The sequence below is a fragment of the Suillus discolor genome, assembly GCF_016758755.1.
Source record: "Suillus discolor strain FC423 chromosome Unknown F5147scaffold_16, whole genome shotgun sequence".
NCBI classification, from domain to species: Eukaryota; Fungi; Basidiomycota; class Agaricomycetes; order Boletales; family Suillaceae; genus Suillus; species Suillus discolor.
This window is the reverse complement of record NW_024541263.1, coordinates 599,766-622,091: the sequence shown is the minus strand read 5'-3', so window position 1 is coordinate 622,091 and position 22,326 is coordinate 599,766. Positions and strand designations below refer to the sequence as shown.

General features: G+C 41.0%; 3 protein-coding genes across 3 annotated transcripts; 1 reads left to right on the top strand and 2 right to left on the bottom strand.

The window, feature by feature from the left end:
- Positions 1 to 12,721: 12,721 nt before the first annotated feature.
- On the top strand, positions 12,722 to 16,378 carry F5147DRAFT_651167 (uncharacterized protein; the record flags this gene model as incomplete). Its single annotated transcript, XM_041433520.1, has 11 exons — positions 12,722 to 12,743; positions 12,855 to 13,276; positions 13,303 to 13,329; positions 13,394 to 13,564; positions 13,620 to 13,644; positions 13,692 to 14,095; positions 14,193 to 14,721; positions 14,744 to 14,868; positions 14,948 to 15,164; positions 15,435 to 15,439; positions 15,974 to 16,378. 11 exons carry the CDS (start codon positions 12,722 to 12,724, stop codon positions 16,376 to 16,378), a joined length of 2,352 nt encoding a protein of 783 aa, XP_041295126.1.
- A 306-nt stretch (positions 16,379 to 16,684) lies between these two features.
- On the bottom strand, positions 16,685 to 18,005 carry F5147DRAFT_651166 (uncharacterized protein; the record flags this gene model as incomplete). The annotated part of the gene is made up of 5 exons (XM_041433519.1): positions 16,685 to 16,701; positions 16,764 to 16,803; positions 16,967 to 17,674; positions 17,725 to 17,973; positions 17,994 to 18,005. The coding sequence occupies 5 exons, from the start codon at positions 18,003 to 18,005 to the stop codon at positions 16,685 to 16,687; spliced, it is 1,026 nt and encodes a 341-aa protein (XP_041295125.1).
- Positions 18,006 to 20,634: 2,629 nt separating this feature from the next.
- Positions 20,635 to 21,703, bottom strand: F5147DRAFT_651165 (uncharacterized protein; the record flags this gene model as incomplete). The annotated part of the gene is made up of 4 exons (XM_041433518.1): positions 20,635 to 20,828; positions 20,986 to 21,135; positions 21,182 to 21,276; positions 21,330 to 21,703. The coding sequence occupies 4 exons, from the start codon at positions 21,701 to 21,703 to the stop codon at positions 20,635 to 20,637; spliced, it is 813 nt and encodes a 270-aa protein (XP_041295124.1).
- Between the last annotated feature and the right edge of the window lie 623 nt (positions 21,704 to 22,326).

Here is a 22,326-nt window from a genome sequence, read left to right as displayed (position 1 = left end):
TGAGGTATAACCTCTGATCAAGCATGCAGCGCCAAGTGCGACTGCGCATCTACATGAGGCGCCAGGAGGCGCTTCCAGATCTTCATGAAGCGGCATGCGGTATACATGTGCTGATCTAGGGTGACCGTGAGGCGCACAGCCTCCATGGGTCAGGTACAAGGCCGTCTAGGCCAGGGGCGGTGTCACAGCGGTCCAGACCACTGTCTTTCTAAGTGCAGGCGGCGCACTGCCACGTTGGGAGTCTAGCAGAGCGGGGGCTGGTGTAGGTGTTACGGATGACTGTAACAATATCCTATGTTCTGGACTTAGGCCTATTATACAATCTTCTCCGGATCTGATCAGTTTCCCTTTTCAGTGTTTTTCCTTTTCGTACATCCCCTTTTAGTCAGCCCCTGTGTCTGATTATCTGGTGATGTTTATATCTGACTGTACTTACTTATCTGGACATTGTTTATTTCCAACTTTATTTTATGATGTTTTATTACAGTATTGATAAGCTTTCTATATGCTTTGTATATAGCCTCACACTGTATTGATTGATCTTCTGTTATGTCTCTTGTAGCATATAAGCCCTGTAAAGTCTCTGTACTATCTCAGTTCAAATATCATCTTAGATTCCTGTCTCCATCCAACTTGAGTTTCTTTTCTTATTATTCTCCAAAAGTCTTAGAATTGATTCCAATTGACTATACATCTCCACCTCTACCTCTAGTAGTTCTCTACTGTTTGTTTCTATTTCAGACTTCATCCTTTAGCCCTTGGAAGTTAAGGGCATATACTTGAGTATGGAGTGCAGTGTACAAGCTAAAACCAAGTTCTTTAGATCTGACCCTTAAACACATTCTTAATACATACCTTATAAATGCAGTAACAGATAGGGGTGATTAGAACTATTGCAAGTATCTTGAAGTTTATTCATTTCATATTCTTTAGATATTTGTAATTAGATAGTGTTCGTATAATGCAACATTAAGATCATATGATTACAGAACACTACCCAAACAGTAATGGGCTGAGCGTGAGTCCTGAAAGTATTAGAAGGTACAATATGCAAAAGTTAGAGCATCCATGGAGTTCTCAAAGTCACAGACATTATGTTTATGTTATAACCATAAATCATATACTATAGACTTTGAGAATATAGTTGGCATTTGAGGGACTTACTCAACTCTAAGGACACTTTTAGGACTATTATGACTATAAGTTGCTCATTGCATTCATTCCTCGCCTTTGCTGAGTATTCTTCACAGATAGCTAAAGCAAGAGTTTCCAAACCACTAGCTCTACAGCAGAGTGTGAGTAGTGCCCTCAACTCCACTCCAGACACACTCTAGCCTATGTCTACTTACCCCCAGCTCGCTGTGTTAGCTTCTTGATGTATGCATCTATCATATCCCGCATTCCGGACCCGGACCGATCACACACTCATCTCTGGATGTCCAGATCTGACCTGCTCCTTTGTTCCGCTTCTTTCCCCTTTCATATGTCCCCTTTTGGTTAGCTCCTTTTCCAGACCTCTGGTTATTTACATATCTAACTGTAATCATTTATCCAGACCTTGTTTCATTTCTGATTTCATTTTATTATATTCTATTATACTATTGATAAGCTTTCCACATGCTTTGTACATAGCCTTGCACTGCACTGACTGATCTTCCATTATGTTTCCTGTAGTATATAAATCCTGTAAATTCTCTGTACATCCTCAGTTTGAATATCATCTTAGATTCTGCTCATTCCTGCCTCTATCTGACTTGTGTTTCTTCTCTTGTTGTCCTCCAGTAGTCTTAGGATTGATTCCTATTGACTTAATATCTCTGCCTCTACCTCCGGTAGTCTTTCACTGTTTCTTTTTAGTCTGGACTTTGTCCAGATTAGTTTTCCCTCTTGTTTCTGAATGTCCACTGGAATTCCCACACACCGTATTCTGGACTTCTGGACTTCTTCCTATAGCCCTCGAAAGTTAAGGGCACATACTTGGGTAAGGGGCGTGGTGCATGAGCTAAAGCCAAGTCCTTCAGATCCGACCTCTTGAGCATGTTCTTGACAGCATTCCCACAATAACCTCTTCACTTTTTGTAAATTTGTATTTTTAAGCATTTAGAGCTATTAGCATGGACAAGCTTTAGTAAACCTAGTAAAAATACATGGTCAGGAATGATCCATTTGAGTCAAGAGAAGAGTCCATAGGAGTCATATAGCTAGGCATTTCCATATGAAGATAATCAGACAGATATTGAAGCCACTCATTGATAATAGGATAGGTCTATAAGATCAGAAGGCCTAAGAATCTCCTAATCATGTTTACAAACTTAACATCTGAGCTGGAAATGCTGTAACAAATATATAAAGTAACTAATGATTAAACTCACTTTTAGACAGATTTTCTAGTGATATATAAATACTGATTATTATTTCAAATGCCACCAGCAAAGACTTCATTTATCTATATCAAAACTCAAATCCATGTGCTGAACTAAAAGCATAATCCAAGATCTTATCTTAGGCTAAATATCTTATGAATCACTAACTCTGATAATGCTAGCGGCCTTTATATACTCCTGAGACATTCAATAGGAATAGTTTTTCCTATTGACAGGAGAGCTTCTGAAATTACTTATACTTAGAGGGAATGTGGTCTTAATAGACTGATGAGATGTAATCTTCACAGCTAGGTGATTACTAGAAGAGAGGTGGTTAGCAGATAGCAGAGAATATTAAACATCTATATCTCTTGCAAAAAAAATGTCAAGCACTTGAAATTTTGTTAATAAAACTGGTTAACAATGCACAAAAAACATACTCAAAAGAAAGGGCTAATTGTCAATTATTACATCTCACTAAGTCAGAAAATTTCAGAACAATATAATTAGAGTAGCCATCCAGCTAGCTCATAAAGATAGGAAATTAGAGCTGGGGCTAAGACTAGATATGAATGTCTTTTATGAGCTCTACTATCCTAGTTTCCTTCTTGGTAGTTTCATCTTCCTTGGTTCACACTGATAAAAATGAGCAACTAATTCAAGGTACAAAAAAATTACTTATATTTAGAAGTAAAGAATTTTATAGAAGTTGAATATTATATCATGTGTTATCTTGGTGGGGTAAACTAATTGCATAGCCATTTTTGATACTAAAGTGTCTGCTTAGAGATCTTGTTTCTTTGGGACTTAGTCTCTCGGTATGGAGCTTTAGGTCTCAGCATAGAAGCAATTTGTATAGTATTTTTGAAGACTGGAAAGAGACAGTAAGAGGAGTTACTTATTAGCACAGTTAGTTACTCATTTGTGGTAGGACTAGTCCTAGGGCTCAGATTTCTTCTGGACTATTTTTTCACTTTCTGACTAAACATTCTGACTCTTGAGGATAGTAGAAACAGGGGAAAAGGGCTATTTTTCATATTCAGGCCATCCAAAATTTTATATATCAAAATTTTATAAAAATGAGTTAGGCCAATACATGCTGAGTTAGCTCTAATGACTTTAGGCAATATATGTATAAGCTTGGCTATAGTCTGTGCTGATAGAGATGTCCATATATCAACCATAGGAGATATTGAATATTTGAGAAAACAAAGTAAAGAACAAAGTGTTGCATCATATAGCAAAGTGCAAGGTTGTACAAGCTCCCATCTATGTGTTGTATCTGACCTAACAAAGTTAACACTTACATTAAACTTATGCTACATTCACATTCCTATCTACTGTGAGCTAGGCTTTTTATCTATAGTTAAAAATACATTTTTCCTACTGATTTCAGATTTCAAAGACTGAGTCTTATTTTTCTTTATTATGTAGAGAACTCTGGCTCACAAAAATTGCATGACCAAGATATGGTAATATATAGTTATATTTTTAGTGCCTATAATGTTAGCAGTGTTAGATCTAGGGCCTTGTATATCTTGCAATCCTAGGAATGAAAAGTTCAATGAATGAGTGCCTATACATTGTAGATGAGCATATGACTTGGTGTCTCATATAGTTATTTCAGAGATTGTTAGACATTAACAGTCAACCAGATAATAAAAACATTACGTGATATTATCTGCAGTAATGAGAGTATAAAGTATTATTATATAAGGAAATATTGGGAAACTTGAATTATAGGTATCCAGATACATATAGGCATCTGTAAAGTACACTAGATAGCTGAGAAGTAGAAGGACAATGTATTGTGAGGCATCAAGATAAGAGTGTATGAAAATAAAAGCATAGAGAAGAGCAAAAATGACAACAATACAAGTTAAGAACACTAGAATACTATCAATCAAAGTGAAAATCAATATCAGTTATAGTCTATGATATAACAGAGACATACCTTAAAAAAACACTTCCTTCTGGTATGTTTGCCATTTGGAATATCAAGATGATTACTTGTCACCTGATTCTATAATGTGCTTTCTTTTTCTGTAGCCTTAGCTGTGATCTTGGTTTTCTCTTTTTTTTCTTATTAGTACTAACTTCAAGTATCATATCTTTATTCTTCTGTATCAACTCACTTAGTCTAGGTGAAAAAGGAAGGGCAGGGTTTTTTTTTAATGGATATGTATGATAAAATGAAATTAAAATATGGTAACAATAAGATGAAGTTGAGGAACAGGGGTATGGATAATTGGAGAATGAGAGTGACAAGGTGGTGAATGAACTATAGCAATATTAGATACCATAGGAGCAGCCTATTTAGGCAGAATTAGATAAGAACAAATATGCTTATAAGGAGAAGGAGAACAGATATGAAGAGTAGGAGAATATCTATGGGAGCAAGAGAGTGCCTACCATGTATAGAAGTAAAAAAACATCTATAAGACATAGGGGAGTAGATCTAAGGTGCAGGAGAATGAGCATGAGCATGATGAGAATAGCTAAGAAAAGAATATGAATAATTATGAGAACAAGTATAAGGAATGGGAGAACTGAGAGGATTACAAATACAATCTCTTTCCAAGCTCTTAGCAGCATAGCATGAGCAGACATATGTCTGCATTTTGGCTAGACTATTTGTTGGTGTAGTGGAGTCCCTGCTAGAATCATTAGCAGAAGCTTTATCAACTACATCTTCCTATCCATTTTCAGTCTTGAATAATTTTCTTCTAGAAACCCTTAGTATTAGGAACATAAAAATCACCTACCTGTTCCATCATTTTAAGATATCATCTATCTAATCTTTATCTTTATATTCTCAGAGAAAGTTGATAATGTTCTGATAGAACTTTTAATAGCTAAACTTTCTATTAACTTTAGCCTATTTATTATTGCTGCTAAATCCAAAGTGAGCCTTGATAGTAACAGTTGTAAGATAAAATTGTCCAGTATGCAAAAACACTTACCTAAATGCAAGCATATGCAATATGTTCTGGTTGGACTATAGTCATATTATATAATAAAGTATTGTAGAAATAGGTTACATGTAAGTCCTTGTCTAAAACAGTAGATGGTCCTGTGAATATATGATATATGATCTGATATGTGCAGTAAGTGTATGATATTAATATGTTAAGTATACAGTTAAAAACTTATATGAACAAGAAAATACCTTTTGAAAAATCTATTAGTCATGGAATTTTTATTATACTTTCCCCAGGCAGAGCTCCCTTTCAAAAATATGCAGGGAAATAAGCCATGAACATTAATATTTATTTATTTGCCAATTTTCTTTTGCATCTTAAAATACAAAAGCTCAATATCAAAAATAAATACAAAATAACACTTACTCTTAGGATTCTGGTAATGCTCTTTGATAGTTATTATGGAACAAAGAAACAAAGCTAATACAGGGTGATTAACATTTAAATGTGACCTAGATGAGGTGCTATTATTGATAGACAGGCTTAAAGGTTCCTTTGCTAGTAAGAAAACCATATAGTGGCCAATTTGTAACTTTAGACAAATTAAATCATTAGACTATGTCACACTAATAATACTATTCATTTCTATGATATACTCTTATTGTTAATGAGTGCTCATAAGCTGGAAGTAAGTTAAAGAAGCTGCTAATAGTTCTATTTGTAATGATCACATACATAAGTTGAACTAAAATAATAGATTAGTAATATACAGCCTAGCAATAAACCAAACTTACAAGCCCTCAAGCCTCTTTTTGGATGTTTTCACTTTTTTGTAAAATTAGAAGTAATGTAAAGTGTCAAGAGAATATAACATATAATATACTTTGGTTCTGCATCTATCTTGAACAGATCTACTTGACCAAGCATATTTTATCAAGTCTTTGTGTGTTAGACATAGAGAGCATTGCAAATCCTCTAAATTGCTTGAAGAGAATCCTGAGTTTTTAGATTCAGAAAGACTTGGAGATCATTTGCAATATGTCATAGTATAGGATTTTCAGTAGTCGATACGCAGTGAATCAGTTGCAAACACGTAGCATACATGTAAAAATATCTACTAGGATCATTATTCGGCAGCATTGCCTCCACTTCATGCATAATTAGTCTAAATGCATTACTGCTTGATGACTGCTTGTATTTAATCAGTCTGTGAATGTCTTTTTCTTCATCATTGTTGTATTTTACATACAAGTGTTTTATCAGCATTTTTTCCTTGCATAGCATTGTAATGCAAGATGTACTTGTTGTATGTTTTCAAATCTTTCATCTAATCAATGACTCCATCTTGATCAATTATAACTCCTCTCCCTACCCTGAACTGCCTCATGGCCATAAGTGTATCATGAAGTATGTGATTCTTCATATTGTTAAGTCTGCTCAAACATATTTGTCACCAACTTTAATCTTAGCTCTTATCAAAATAGCCCATATTGCATTTATTTGTATCTTAAAATACAATACCATACAATTTCATATATATTATCATGATTTTAATGATATGAATATGATATATAATAAAATTTGATGATGACTCATCCACCCACATACATTTCACAGGGTTCTCATGTATGTACTTCTACACAGATACATAATAATATAATCTTATGCATATACCAACACCATAGCTGAAAAGTGGGCTAACAGTGGGCTCTTTGGAGGTTTTTATGAGGTTTCAGCACACTGACTAGAAATCTATATGAGATCTCGGTGCTGAGGTATACCACCTAATATATCAATGTGTGATCTATTATATCATGAGAATTACTCTTTCTCCTGAGGGTTTCCTCTGAAACCCTACTGACAGTATGGTTAGTATTTTAAAGTCCAGTTGCAGGACTGCAAAAAGACTGGCAACTGGACCAGATCACAACCAGTCCTAGGTAGGACTGGTTGCAGTCTTTCCAGTTGTAAGATTAGTCCGGTTTGGTCACCCAAAGTTTGTGAAAAATCAAAGGACCAGTCCAAATTTATAGGATGTTTTATATTTTAGCTTTTATCTAGACCAAATCATAATCAATTGATATGGTAGGACCAGTGGTAGACTTGTCTATGCTATGGCTACAATTAGTATAGAGACATCTAAGCCTTGTGATAACTTTTATTGATTGACATTTCATATTTGACTTACTTGTAGGGTACAGTTTGATAAAATGCTCATATCTTGCTCAAATATTAACTGTTTAATACAAATATAGCACTGTTAAAATTGTAGGAAGAAGTGCTACACTTCTATAGGACTGCAAAAGATTGAAAATATTGGTCTTTATCAGTCCAGTCTAGTTTTTTTAATATTGTAGAAATAAAAAGACTGGTATGGTTTAGTTGCCTTCCAACTAGGGTAAAAAGACCAGCCCAGCCCAGACTTTAAAACACTAAGTGTGGTTGGCATAGCTAACTCCACCCAATGATGATAGCTGTTCAGTGGAAACATTTATCTCAGGAGTTAGTCTCAATGGCAAGTAATTTCTAACCTTTGTTTAACTTTCTATGAACCAATTGGTTTTCACTCAGCCTATCATCCTGTTAAGCTAATAACTCTGAGTCCAAGTATGTTACCCTCCATCAGCTCTAGAGGCATCTAAACTAACAAAACAGCCAGCTTCTTTAATAAAAGCCCCCCCCACTTAATGAAAGACCTCAATTGCTTTTTTTTGAGTTTATCAGATGCACAATAGGTTTACATTAGGAAATGTTTGTCTTATATAAACAGGTCTAACACCTTTATATCAATCACATACATTAGTCTCTCATTATTTGTGTTCTTAGTTATATCAGAACATTGTAGTAACTTGTATCCATCAAATTACATTAGAAGAGATCACATCAGTATCATTTGTCTAGTGTATTATAAGTAGAAAACCTTTGCAAAAAAGCCCACCTTCTCACTTTGCCTACAATATAAGCAAAGTTCATTATGTAAGAATACTCTAAGACTTAACTTTAAGTGATACAGGCCTTACTGTAATGCATGCTAATTTTCTGTGAAGGACTAAGTATACCTAGAGGACCATATGCGAGTAATGTATACCCCTATTGTAAAAATGGGTGCATTAATGGTTGGATTTCATAGACGGCTAACAAAATATTACACCAGGAGCTTGAAAGGTATCTCGGCAGGCAGATAAACAATTTCATTGCCCTACTTATGACTTTCTTACCAATGATTCCTTAAAACTCTATAAGCACTATAAGCTTAAGCACCCAGATCTCTTCCAAGACAAAGACAGACATATTTATGAAGACGAAGGTAGAAATCATTCATCAGGCCTATCCTCCATGCCCTCTCCACCTATACAACTTTCTACAAGCCATTCTTCATTAGTAAGAAAGAAGAGATACCAAAAGTCTTCTAATACCTTACATAAAGATTCTGACTTTCATCTCACTGATGTCTCCACCCTACCCTCCAGTCCCAACTTAGTGCCTGCCAACCCCCCTAACTTCTCCCTCCTCCATCAAATTAGTTCTATAGTGGATCATATGCACATACATGGAGTTAACTGCTTATGATGTTGTTGCAATTTTTAGACACCCCCAACACCTTTCCTTTTAAACTTCTTCTCAGTGAAGTATAGACTGATTCATTATATGACCTGCTAATATTACTTAAAGGAGCCAGTGCAAGCTGTGTAATAGATCTCATCCAATGCACATCTTTCCTATTTGTAGCAAGCACAAATGACCACATAATGCAGGATAGGTTCTCATGCTCATTGATCTATTTCCTGATTGTCTCTCAATCTATCTTTCAATGGTAACCTTCAAGCTTTCTTCTAACATTATACTCCATTTATCTTGTAGTTTTGCATGTGAGCTGCTGGCATTATAGAGGAGTATAATTTTGTTCTGGACACTGACAATCCCAGCGAGGGCTTATTAAAGTATGTGCCTATTTGCAGTATTACCTTTTTTTTGACTCAATTCCCCTAGTTATTATGAGACTTTCTTGCACAAATTTCTAACTGAAGACAACTACTACTCATTCACTATGCAATGTGAGGAGATGCATCTCCTCTCTGCTATGACTCATTCTGAGACTTGCCTTCTCTCTCTTCTCTGGAATGATAATTATATTCAAGTGGATCAGTCACCTCTAGTTATAACCCACATTTGAGATATGATTCAAGCTCAGCTGGCCCATTTCAGTTTACAAGGCCTATTTAAAGAAGCATTTAGACCCCTAAAATGCTGCCCATTGACCCAAAAATCTCCTTTGCAAACAAACTCATAGGTACTTTTTCCTAACTGACCCTGACAACCTATTTCTTTGCTTCCAGCACCTCATCATAAGGACAATTGTTAAGGTCTCCAATGTATTTGAAAAGTATCATATAGTAGACTCCAAGGGAATCTTTTTATTCAAGCAAGGTGAACCTATTGTCACTAACTCCTTCATATCTGTGCTAACCCTAATCCAGCCTCCATCACTTAATGATTCACTTAGCTCACTAAGCTTCATACTAGATGCTCATGCTATGACTTCATATGGAATGACTTACCTCACCTTCATAAGGATATGCTTACCAATATCTTTCGTTGATCTGCACCAAACTAGTTAGGTGCATAGGTGACTAACACTCTCCCACAAGTCCTATATCTCAGAATATCACTATGAAACCTTTTCCCTTCTATCTGAAGTCAGACTGAGGCTAAAGGAATATTTTTCACATTTCTTTTCATTTTTCAAGTTTGTATATGAGCGGACTGAATATTTTAGTACATTTAATTCTGCAATTAGTTTTGCTTAGTCAGCAATGGTGATGACCCAGACTAAACCTCACGCATGTCAGGTGACTGTGAAAAATATTTCTCACATATGTTGTCCTGGGACAACATTATTAAAACCCTAAATACTAGGATCGCATCAGTTTCACCTATCACACAAATAGAAAAGCAAAGAAAAGATGGACACACAAGGATTTCACATCAGGTGATATTTTTCACTCCCTTTCTGGATTTGTCGTCGGAAGTTGGATAGGTCACATGACTAGCTACAAGCCAGGATGACTCATCGGTTTGAACTGACTCACTATTACTTACTTTGAATATATGACTCATTATGACTCTTGATGACTCTTGACGACTCTTGAATATACTAGTAGCACAGCCACATTTAATGTGTATATAATGACCCCAGTTTTTGACAATAAAAAAAAATATATAGAAGTTTTACAGCCCATCTAGCACTAAGTTGTGAGTAAGGTGTGATAAGTATCAGTACCAGTATTAAGAACTGTTCAAGACTGAGAGGAACATTCTCAAGAGACAGTAAATACTGCAAGCTCATCATACCAAGCAACTAGCTGTGAGCTCACTGTGTGCAACAACCAGCAAGCAAGGTACAGCCACAGTTATATTCAATTTTCAATTTTCTTTTTCTTTTTACTTTCACTGACCTTTGGTGTTCTTTTTCTAAAAACATATTCCATAAAATTCGTGTTGTCTCTACATCCACCTAAGACTCAGAGTAGCTTAGTGGGGAGACTTTAGGAATTGATAGTGAAGCTTGACCTCACTCATCTGAGTAGTGATACTGAGCCAAGGTTTTCTTTGCCTGCTAGGCTCTAGCTGTTGAAGAGAGGACTTGGTAGTAAATCCAAGGACATCCGTTCCTGAGTCTGTTTGAATACTCAAAGTGAGTTCCTTGACAGCAGGTTCAATATTGAGCTAAGAGTTCTACAATAAAGCATCAATTAGTCTTGACCTTTGATTCTACCTGTTTCATGCTGAAGAGGTTGATCATTGTAATTCTACACCATTCTTTTTGAAGTATAGTTGGTATAAGGCACTGTTGTTGAAAGAAAACTTGAGAAAGAGTTCTATATTCTCTGGTCATTGCCATACTGTTGGGCTGACCATTGTTTGTTTGTTTTTCTGTCAATCCTATACTAGTGGATTGACTATCGTAGTTACTGATCTTGCAGAAGTACCTTTAGCTGAACATACCTTAGGAAGTATACAACAAGCCACCTACGAACAACCACATTATTAGTCATCGGTATTTGTCTGAATTGCTGACCGTAGAGATATTTGTTTTTATAGGTGTTTATCTATAGATCGTCTATCTAAGAAGACATTACTAGAGCCTACTGCAAGGGGTGGTATTCTCAAGTTTGTAACTAACCAAGTATATTCAGACCAGTTTTGCTACTGTATCGACATTCACACATTCACACTACTTGATATCTATTGTCATCATGAGTACCCAACTAGCAAACCCAGCACCTGTTCAGCCTGTGCCTGCATAACTGGCAGTGCCTATTCATCCACCACTTATTCTACCATTACCAGGAGGCAAATATGCTCCTGCTAAGTTCAAGGGGAAGTATAACCAAGTCAAGAGATTCATTCATCACTATGAAAGATTATGTGACCAACTTTCAATCACCACTGACCAAGAGATGTGCGAGAATGTTACCTTGTATTGTTCATCATGCATCACACGACTTATCGAAATATTGCCAAGTTTTAGAAGTAACAACTGGGCTGACCTGAGGGCAGACTTTAACAGCCTCTTTGATGCAGATCGGGATGCCAAAAGATACAAGGTTCACAGCTTAGTAACCTTTGTCAACAAGCATCGGTCAGCATCTATAAGGACATTGTCAGATTGAAAAAAGTATACCTAGGATTTTGTGGCTATAGGAGGATGGCTACTAGCCAAGAGCAAAATATCAAGTAATGACCATGCTACCTACTTTTGGAAAGGAATTCCTAGAACATTACACTCTAAAATAAAAACACGGTTATTGGCAACAACACCCCTAAGAGATATGACAATCTCTTTCATCTTTGATGAGGTATCCCAAGCAGCAGAGAAGATTTTGCAGTGTGATTGCTTTGACACTGACTTAGTATATTCAGATACAGATAATTCAGATAGCAGTGATTCAGACAGTTCTACCTAGTAAGACCATTATATGTAAGACTTGCTTTGAAGATGGAAGTTCCGATGAGGAAACTCCTATCTCCAAGACATGAAGGGCAGTTCACAGACAATGGGCTGCTAAGCAAGGTTTACAAGAAGAAGTAGAGAATTTGATTCAACAACTGAGAAGAATGAAAATAGGGGATGCTAATTACACACTATATTATCAAGCTATAACCTTAGATCCTGCAGTGAAATATATTGTTGAGAATTCTTTAAGCAGGAAAAGAAGAGAACAGGACATGGGCTTAAGAGACACTAGATTTCCCAGTGTCATATTCACACCAAGAGTCAATGGAACAAATCATATAACCAGAAGTACTAACAACCAATACAATGTACCTAACAGAACTAATACTACCCCTAACTACTCTAATACCTCCTATCCTGACAAACCAATCTATTATGGATGCGAAGAAGATAACCATGGATTAGCAACATGTCCAAAGATGGAAGAGATACTTACTAAGGGTGAGTTAGTAAGAGGAAGAAGTGGACGGCTTATGTTGCCAGGAGAAATACCCCAAAGAAGATGGCTGAATCAAACAATAATCAATACTTATGAAAATTGGAGTTGGACAGCAAAGACTCACTTTGTAAGATGGATGGAACCTGAATTGGGAGATGCCGCAAGTGAATCCAATGGATCAGAAAGTTGCTGGGTGATGGTGCACATGAGTGGTGATGACTCCGACAATGAGGAAGTTTGTGCTTACCCAGTATGCAGAACCCAGAAGGAGGGCACGCACAAAAAATCTGAAGTGTTTGATGGTGTCTACCCGATGATGGGAAGAGACGCATGGGAAGCAATGAAAAAAGAACAACGTCAGAGATATGAGCTGTGGAGAGACAGACAATACGCACCAGTATCAAGGTCACAGCCTCCGAAAACTTCCAATGAACTTCCGACACTCAGAAAATCCAACCCAACACTTCCGCCCAAACCAACGGTGCCTGAAGGCCGTGAGTTTAAGATAGCAAAACCTAGAAAAATCAATGAGTCAGTAAGGAAGCCCCTGGGAAATCCTAGGGAGGACAAAGAGAATATACCTTTAAGGTCTGTAGCGCATCCAGAGTTAATAGAAAGAGAAGAAAGGAAAAACGAACCTAAAAGAATATAGATGCGCGAAAAACTGATGCCTGTGCCAAACATTGAGGAAGAAGTGTGGTATGATGCACAGGATGTCGTCATCATCATGGAAGATGACACACTGACAAAAAGAAAGACTAAAGAGTTAGTAAGAAAGTTGGGAAAAGATGACACCAAGGACACACCGAAAGAAAGGACAAAGGTTCATATGCCTTCTGATCATGTGATTGAACCTAAAACAGGAATGAGGTGATCAGAACTTGCTGATGGAATCAGCGCAAAGTTAGTTCTGAATAGAATATTAAATGTACCAGTAGAAATAACTGCAGGTGAGATCCTTGGGGTGTTTAAAGAATTAGCCAGACTTTTGGCTGAGTCAATTAAGCCACCAATGAGTAGAAAGGACGTACATTTGGTGTATGACTCAGTGAAAAAGAATAAGTCAGAAGCCGAAGGTTTTTGGATCACAGGAATTGCCAAAGCACGGATGAAAGAAGCATCAATAGAATTCCCGATCAGAATTCACGGGAACAGTCTGAAAGTGGTAATAGATACCAGAAGTCAACTAAATATAGTTTCAGAGCAAATGTATGAAAAATTTATAAAACTTCTGATCAACCAGAGCAAGACACTTGTATTACATGACACAAATGGCGGAAAGGGGCTGCTTAAGGGGCTCATATCACAAGTTCCTATTAGTATAGAATCAGTTCTCACAATAGCTGAAATTTATGTAGGTGAAGCGGTGCTGTTTGACATTCTATTAGGTAGACCCTGGCAAATACATAATACAGTATCAATACATGAACACCCTACAGGCACTTGGTTAGAATTTGGGAATAGCCAGAATCGAGGACCGCCTCAAGAAAGAAGATATCACCGATCTGCGCAGGAAGCTTCCACAAGCTTCACCTGCATCATCACCTTCCATCCTCACCCTCACGCCTCCCAATTCCCTGGCTCATTTTATCTCAAAGATTGAGTCCATTGGCGACGTCAACACCGGACTTGCGGATGAATGGGTCGAGTTACCCAAAGTCCATTTTGCTAATGGTACGAATGCTTACACTGTCAAAGCTACTGACAATGAAGATGATGACGCAGATGTGTTGGATGACGATGCTCTCGCCTCAGACAATGAGAGCAATTCGTCAGACTGCTCCTCATTTGCAGCTGAGGATGAGGACAACACTACCATCTCCAAGCACACCACTGCTATGGAGCAGCTTGCTCATCTCGCTCACGACCTTGCCAACCCACTCTCCCATCGCATCATGCCTAAGCTTGTCCCCGCCCTTAAATTCAGCTGCACCCTCGAAACACTCGAGGAACAGGATGAGTCTATGGACTTTGTCCCTTGTAACACACCTGTTGCCTTCAGCCTTACTACCAACAAACTCCAATATGACCCACTACCTTTCTGTGGTGACTATGACCGTGCACTTGTCCAGCGTGTTATTGGAGCCTGCCAGTACTTGTCCCATGCGATGGTTGCGGAGGGAACATGTGAGCTGGGGCTTGCTTTGCCCTTCATCTAACCCACTCTTCACCTTGGAAGAAGTTGCCATGCTTCGCACCGTGTCAGGCATCTTTCAATTCTACAGAAACTTTCCAACTCGCCGACACTATTGACGACCTCCTCACTCTTTCCCTCCCCGATGAAGACACCATCCACAAGCTTCTTCAGAACTACTCCCTCGACGACCTTTGTGGTACTGGTGTTATGGCTAACACCAGCCTCAACTACTTATTACACATCACGGAATCTCAGCATGAGCTCTGCTTCAACATGAAGCGTGAAGGTCCGTACTTTTTGGAATAGGGCAGGTGAATCTTTTCTCTTCCATTCATCCTTATACCTGGCTCTTTTTTTTTCTTTCTATTCACATTCTAGTTCTTATTTCCTTTACTTAGAAGTAGTTCTTTGTTTTCATATGCATGTAGCTTCTACACAGATTTGTGTCCTTACAGTAGTGCTTGCTTCTGTTGTTTTGTGCTTATGACCTGCTCTGAAAGTTTGTTCTTGAGTAAATCTATTTTTGGAATCATAACTAGAAAATACAAATACATAGATCGAGTATGTACTTATGTGTCACACAATCAGTTCTGTTTTTTGTTTTCATTTACTTTGGACATAGGAAATTATTTTTTTGATATGAAGGAAGTTCTCATTCAAAGACTCCTAGGTACCTGATATTAACACACATATGTATATAATGAATCTAAAATTGGTTTATTGAAAGACTCTTGGATTGAAGGCCTAGAACTATTAGGACGAAAAATTTACTAAGTCCTTAGACACTCAACAAGTGCCATCATTCAATACACTAATAGTGCCATTAACAACACACACCCCTAAATCAATATCAACCATAATCTCCAACAAACCAAGTCACTTTAGCCTGAGAAACTACTCTTTACTAGTCCAACTTTACAAATCTTTCACAAATATATACAACATATACGTAAGAAGCACATTGCTAAGAGTATGCTAAGTGTGAAACAGAGATTACTGGCCCACACGCCTAGAACATGTTGCAACATTTGACCTTGCCTGACAACCGAGTCTCATGCAACTCACACTTAGCAATAAGTCACACCCATAATATAGAACCAGTCCGACAAACCAATGTCACCCCAAATGCAAAATTTGGAAACCATGCAACTAAGCTATGGGCTCTATGTGCAAGCCAGCGATACCCTTGAAGAATATAAAGATTTTGGACAAGGAAGTGCAGAATCATATGACTCTGCAACCATAGAAGAAAGTGATGAGAATATGGTAACCATATGGACCGATAGCATCACAGACCATTTTGAGCCTGGAGATTCAATATGGACAATGACCCTTGATGGACATGAGAATGAAGGGATGTTTTGGACCCCTGACAACCCTTTCAAATACCCATTGGCTAGCTCAGAAAATGCCAATTCATTCACAATGTATAAGCAAGTTGACAAGAAAGTACATCCAGTTCCAGGGGTATTTCCCCAGGAAGCCCAGGTAGTGAGATAATTTCCAAATGACCCTTTAGACAATCTTGTACCCCTATCTTATAATCCACCAGACATAGTTCCTACCAAGAAACTTACTATAGAACAACTTGAAGCTTTGAATATCAATTCCAAAGGATTCTTCATCCTAAAGAAGAGAAGTTGTTTCGATATATTATGTGGCTGCATCAGGATGTATTGGCCTTTGAAGATACAGATAGAGGTACTCTGAAAAAATCCTACTTCTCTCCCTATATTATCCCTACTATTCCTCATATTCCATGGGAATACAAGAATATCGCAATTCCACTGGGAATATGAAGCAAGTTTATAGAGGTACTAAAGCTGAAAATCAATGCAGGAGTATATGAAGCTAGTCAATCTGCATATAGATTAGTGGGACTCACAGTAGCTTTTGGGAAACTCGCTAAAGGTCGCTAAAGCCCGCTAAACTCGGGTCGAGTTTGCAGGAAACAGTGGCTGAAAAGCTACATAATACTCGGCACACATCGGCACAATAGCGGAGTTAGAAACGACACTTGTGCATTTTCAAAGGTTGTGATACACAAAATGAGTAAATTAGATAGAGTAGGCAATCCGAGATATGTACTTGTGAGGAGTAGTGATAAAGTAGATCCCCCCAAGGCGCTTTGTATTTGAACTGACGGATATCAATAAATTTGTGAAAATACACGAAGTCCACTGAGATTAGGGTGCATGCCGTGCGGCGTCTCGTAGGGTCAGGGGTGGCAAAGGCAGCGCGGCTATCGCGCTGCATCGTCTGCGGCTTCTCGGGGAGTTTGAATTCGGTACGAGGAGGGGGGGTGATAGAAGGCAACGGCGTGGATGGGGGGAGCTGGTGTTTGTGGGCGGATTGGCGCCTGGGGGGGCTGTTGAGGTCCGTGATGTTCTCGCCGTAATCGGCCGTCACATGGGACCCAGTTATGCACACGTCGTCGTCGTCGTAGTCCATTCCCCCGTCCTTGTGATTGAGGGGGAGATAGAGCTGGCCTTGGCCAGGATGAGAGTAGGGGACAGGTGTTTGGATTTGATGGGGGGTGGGCGCTAGGCGCATAGTGAGGCGGGGCGCTAGGGCCAGGGTGATGGATGTAGCCGCTATAGCTAGCGCCGGAAAGGACATTGGAATGGGGGGCAGGCTGAGCGCTGAGAGGAGGGGGCTGGGCGCAAGGCGCCCAGCCCCCAAGCTGAGCACTAGGAGGAGGGGGCTAGGCACTGAGAGGAGGGGGTGGAGCTGAATAAGGCTCACTGCCAGAGAAGCAGGCTGAGGTTGCATGCTGGGGGGATGCGTCTCCACACACTATGAAATAATAAGCATAGAGAAACGTGCAACTAGACAGAGTAGCGTACCTTCTGAAGATAACGGTAAACATCCTTCGTCAACTTCTTGAACAGCATGCGGAATAGACCAGCGAGTAGAGGACCAGCCAAATCAAGATGTTTCTTCCTGAGATGATCACGGTCATCCAGCTCTCTCCGTTCAAGAGCGGCGAGAAGTAGTCTGTGGATCGTGGGATATGACGCCGAGAGCACGGAGAACTGGATCTTTGCCTTCACGTTGTCGATGGTGTCTGATGACTCCATCTCCAACGTGATGGTCTGGACGAAGATCCGCATACCGCCAGGTGCATCTAGGCGTGAGCTGGACTTGACCAGAAATTCCCGAATTTTTAAACTCCGCCGTAACCAACACCATATCAGCCAGCGCAAAAATAGGGGAATTGATCCCTCGAACCTCACTATGCCTCGTCCAAGCAACCGGGCACAGATACTGCATGACCTTGACATGGCTGCGCTTGCCGTAGCCAGGGCCACTTATGAGCACGTAGTGCAAGATACCCGTTCTAGTACGGACTCTCTCTCAAGCCCCTCTTCTGATTCAGAACTTGGCAATTTCATGAGCATCATGGCTATCACACCTCCTTCACCTATTTCACCATTCCTTTCCGACTTTTCTGAATCAGACTTCGACTCATCCAGTGATGAAGCTGATCATATCACAGCTCGTTATAACCACCTTCAAGACCAGATTGCTGCTCTCCGGGATGAGGTGGAAAAGGCACATGTACTCCACCACCCTGACGAGCCTATGCCACGAGCCAGTCAGCTGCACCTTCTTGTGCATTTTGGGGAACATCGTCCCCACCTTTTTTGGCAGAAGCTACGTGTCGAGCCTGAAATCTTCGATGACATCCTGGATTTAATCTCTGACCATCCCATCTTTCACAACAACTCACACAATCCCCAACTCCCCGTCTCTATCCAGCTCGCCATTTTTCTCAACCGCGCAGGCCACTACGGTAATGCCATAACGGTGGAGGATGTGGCCCAGTGGGCAGGTATTAGTGTTGGATCAGTTGTGAATTGTACAAACCGTGTTATGGTTGCATTGCTTGATTAGCATGATGCATTCATGAGTTTCCCTCCTCCTGACTCAGAGGATTTCCAGCACGCCCGGGAGTATGCAGCCAAAACTGTTTGCCCTGAGTGGCAGAACGGGATTCTAGCTGTGGATGGCTCCACAATTAATGTGTATCAGAAGCCTGGTTTTCATGGTGAAGTTTTTTTTGATAGGAAGTCAAGATATTCCCTTGGCTGTCAGGTGTGTTTCCTTTCTGTCTGTCTCCTGTTTGTAATTAAATTAAATTATAGGCCATCATTATGCCCCATAATCTTCTTATAGTCGACTATGCTCTTGGTCACCCTGGAAGTGTCCATGATGCCTATGCTTTCAGGGCCACTCGCCTTTATCGAGAACACGCCACACTTCTTCCCGACAACCACTGGGTCTGGGCAGATAGTGCATATCCTCTGGAGCCCTGGTGCATCCCCCCTTTCAAGAAACCCCGCAATGGCATGCTCACAAACAATCAGAGGACATTTAATTATCACCTTTCTTCAGTTTGTATTTTTTTCTGTTGCAGTTAATTTCTGATTTAAAATTTATTTAGATCTGAGTTCGTGTAGAACACGCCTTTGCAGCTCTCAAAGGACACTTTCAATCTCTTAGGGACCTTCGACGGAATATCCATTCAGAAAATGACCTTTGTACGGCCGTTCATTGGATTCAATGCTGCCTAATACTCCATAACATGATCATTAGGCTAGAAGAAGCTCGGGGATGGAATGAGGACACTGGTACAGTAGCATGGGCCCATCAGCAGGGCAGAGGCATGATAGATGAGGAGTTTGAAGCCCCTGATGGTAATCAGGTGGTTGGTGACAGATTGTATGATGGCACCCCAGGTCAGGCTTCCCGCGCAAAGTTGATGGACCTACTACTTGACAGCCCCGCGTCGAGAGCACAACGCCGAGAAGGATAGGGAACTCACACAACCAATCACACAGCACATAAAGTTCAACACATAGTATTAACAAGACCTACATACATGACATGAGGGAAGGGGGCAACATACTATGATGATAGGTAGAAGAGTAGCTATAGGAATGTCAAACAACAGAGCTAGAAACACAAAGCACGATGCGACACACAAATATAACTAAAATTGGAATGATGACATACATTGTGACAGCGCGCGAACCTTCAAGGCCCACCTGTGAGCTGGCGGTACTGGATCTTGAGGCGCAGCAATACTGCCTCCTCAGCATGCGCTTTCGCCGACGACTCGTGCATCCTGGCCTCTGCCTCGCGGAGGCGGATCTCAGTGTCCTTCGCCTCTTGTGAACGTTGATGGACGGTGGCAGCATCCATGCGCTCGTCCTGGCGCTCAGCTTGGAGGAACCGATGTTTGTTTTCCTGTCGGGTGAGATTGAGCTTGGCCATGTAATGATCGTTCTTGAGTTCCTCGCGAGAGACCTGGGACAACTTCTCCGACTTGATACTCCCGATCTCGTTGGTGATGGCACCAACTTGGCTCAAGATGTCCGAGCGCGCCTTCTTCGACGGCCGACCCTTCCCCTTCTCAGAGCCCGCGGATTGCGACGTCGGAGTCGTCGACATCGCGACTGACGGCGTCAATGTCGGTGTGGACCGCGAACGCGAAGACCCAACACCCGAAAGAGGCTTGAGCGACCTCCCGCTCATGCATCTCATGGGGTCAGGGGTGGCAAAGGCAGCGCGGCTATCGCGCTGCATCGTCTGCGGCTTCTCGGGGAGTTTGAATTCGGTACGAGGAGGGGGGGTGATAGAAGGCAACGGCGTGGATGGGGGGAGCTGGTGTTTGTGGGCGGATTGGCGCCTGGGGGGGCTGTTGAGGTCCGTGATGTTCTCGCCGTAATCGGCCGTCACATGGGACCCAGTTATGCATACGTCGTCGTCGTCGTAGTCCATTCCCCCGTCCTTGTGATTGAGGGGGAGATAGAGCTGGCCTTGGCCAGGATGAGAGTAGGGGACAGGTGTTTGGATTTGATGGGGGGTGGGCGCTGAAGGGTGGGCGCTAGGCGCATAGTGAGGCGGGGCGCTAGGGCCAGGGTGATGGACGTAGCCGCTATAGCTAGCGCCGGAAAGGACATTGGAATGGGGGGCAGGCTGAACGCTGAGAGGAGGGGGCTGGGCACCTTGCGCCCAGCCCCCAAACTGAGCACTGGGAGGAGGGGGCTGTGCGCTAGGCGCATAGCCCCCATATCGAGTGCTTGAAGAGGATGACGCACTACCGGCAGTGCTCGCCTGCACGAGGGAAAAGTATTTGGACACATGGTCCACCCCTGGGGCCGATGAGATTGTCTTGAGGGACAGGGCTGGGTTCCCCCCAAGGATAGCAGCGAGGTCGTCATACCAGGAGAATTCCTCCAGGATTTGTGCTATGAACATAGTCAGTAGTAAAATTAAATTAAACAAAGCATGTACCATGCAAATTTGCTGCAGTCGTTTCATCAAGTGGCATGACGCCAGCGCCCGTCGAGTGTAGTTTATCGTGGAATTCACGATACTTTTTCCTCAGGCTGTAAAGGAGATATGTTTGCATACATACAAAAATAAATAGGAGGGCACTCACCCAGAGATATGGCTGTTTGTGGAGTCACGGAATCTTTCAGGATCGTCGGGATAGTAGTTCGCATATTCGGGATCGTTCTCGAAGACAGACTTTGCGATGATTTGGCAGATTGATACCTTGTCTTTGGCCGAGGGGCGATCACCATCAGCATGTGACTTATTGTCAGAGTAGAATAAGACGCGGCAGTCAGCAGGATGTGTACGAAGATGTTCCATGATTTTTTCGGTGCGCCTAGGGTCAGCTTGCCACTGAACACTGAATTTTGGGGTGCGCGCTTGGTCTTGACCGCTAGTACTTGTACTAGCGGTCGAACGTACTCGCGATCCTCGAGTTTTCCCTTTCCCACGGGTGGTATGTGGCTGGGTGGGTTCCATGGTGGGTACGACCTTCCGCAAGTGAGTGTGCAAAGCTTTGAGTCGCGCAGGGCGACGAGGACGTGGTGGTCAAAGGGCAGGCATAATTTCGAAGTCCGCCATCATGCCGAGGCGTGCCACATGTCCTGCGCGTGTTGGGTGGGCGCTTGGCCCAGCTTTATCCGAGTTTAGCGGGCTTTAGCGACCTTTAGCGAGTTTCCCAAAAACTACTGTGAGTCCCACTATTGTGATGGTTCTGTGTGGTAAAGAAGAATGGAAAGCTTATGATAGTGCACGATTTGCAGCCTCTGAACAAGGTTACAATTCATGATGCTGCATTACTGCCTATTCTTGATGACTTTGTAGAACCTTTTGCAGGAGCTCAATGTTATACAGTATTTGACTTATTTTGGGGATTTGATGCTAGAAAATTGTACCCATTAAGTAGAGATCTTACTGCATTCCTGACACCCTCATGATTACTTCGCATTACATCGCTTCCTACTGTCATATCTAGTATTCCAGACCTACATCTGACAATATTCCCACGCCTCATCCGGACCTCCGGACCCCCTGTCCATGTCCTTTATCTGTCAAGATCCCTGTAATTTTGCATATCCACACACCCAGATCCGATATCCGGA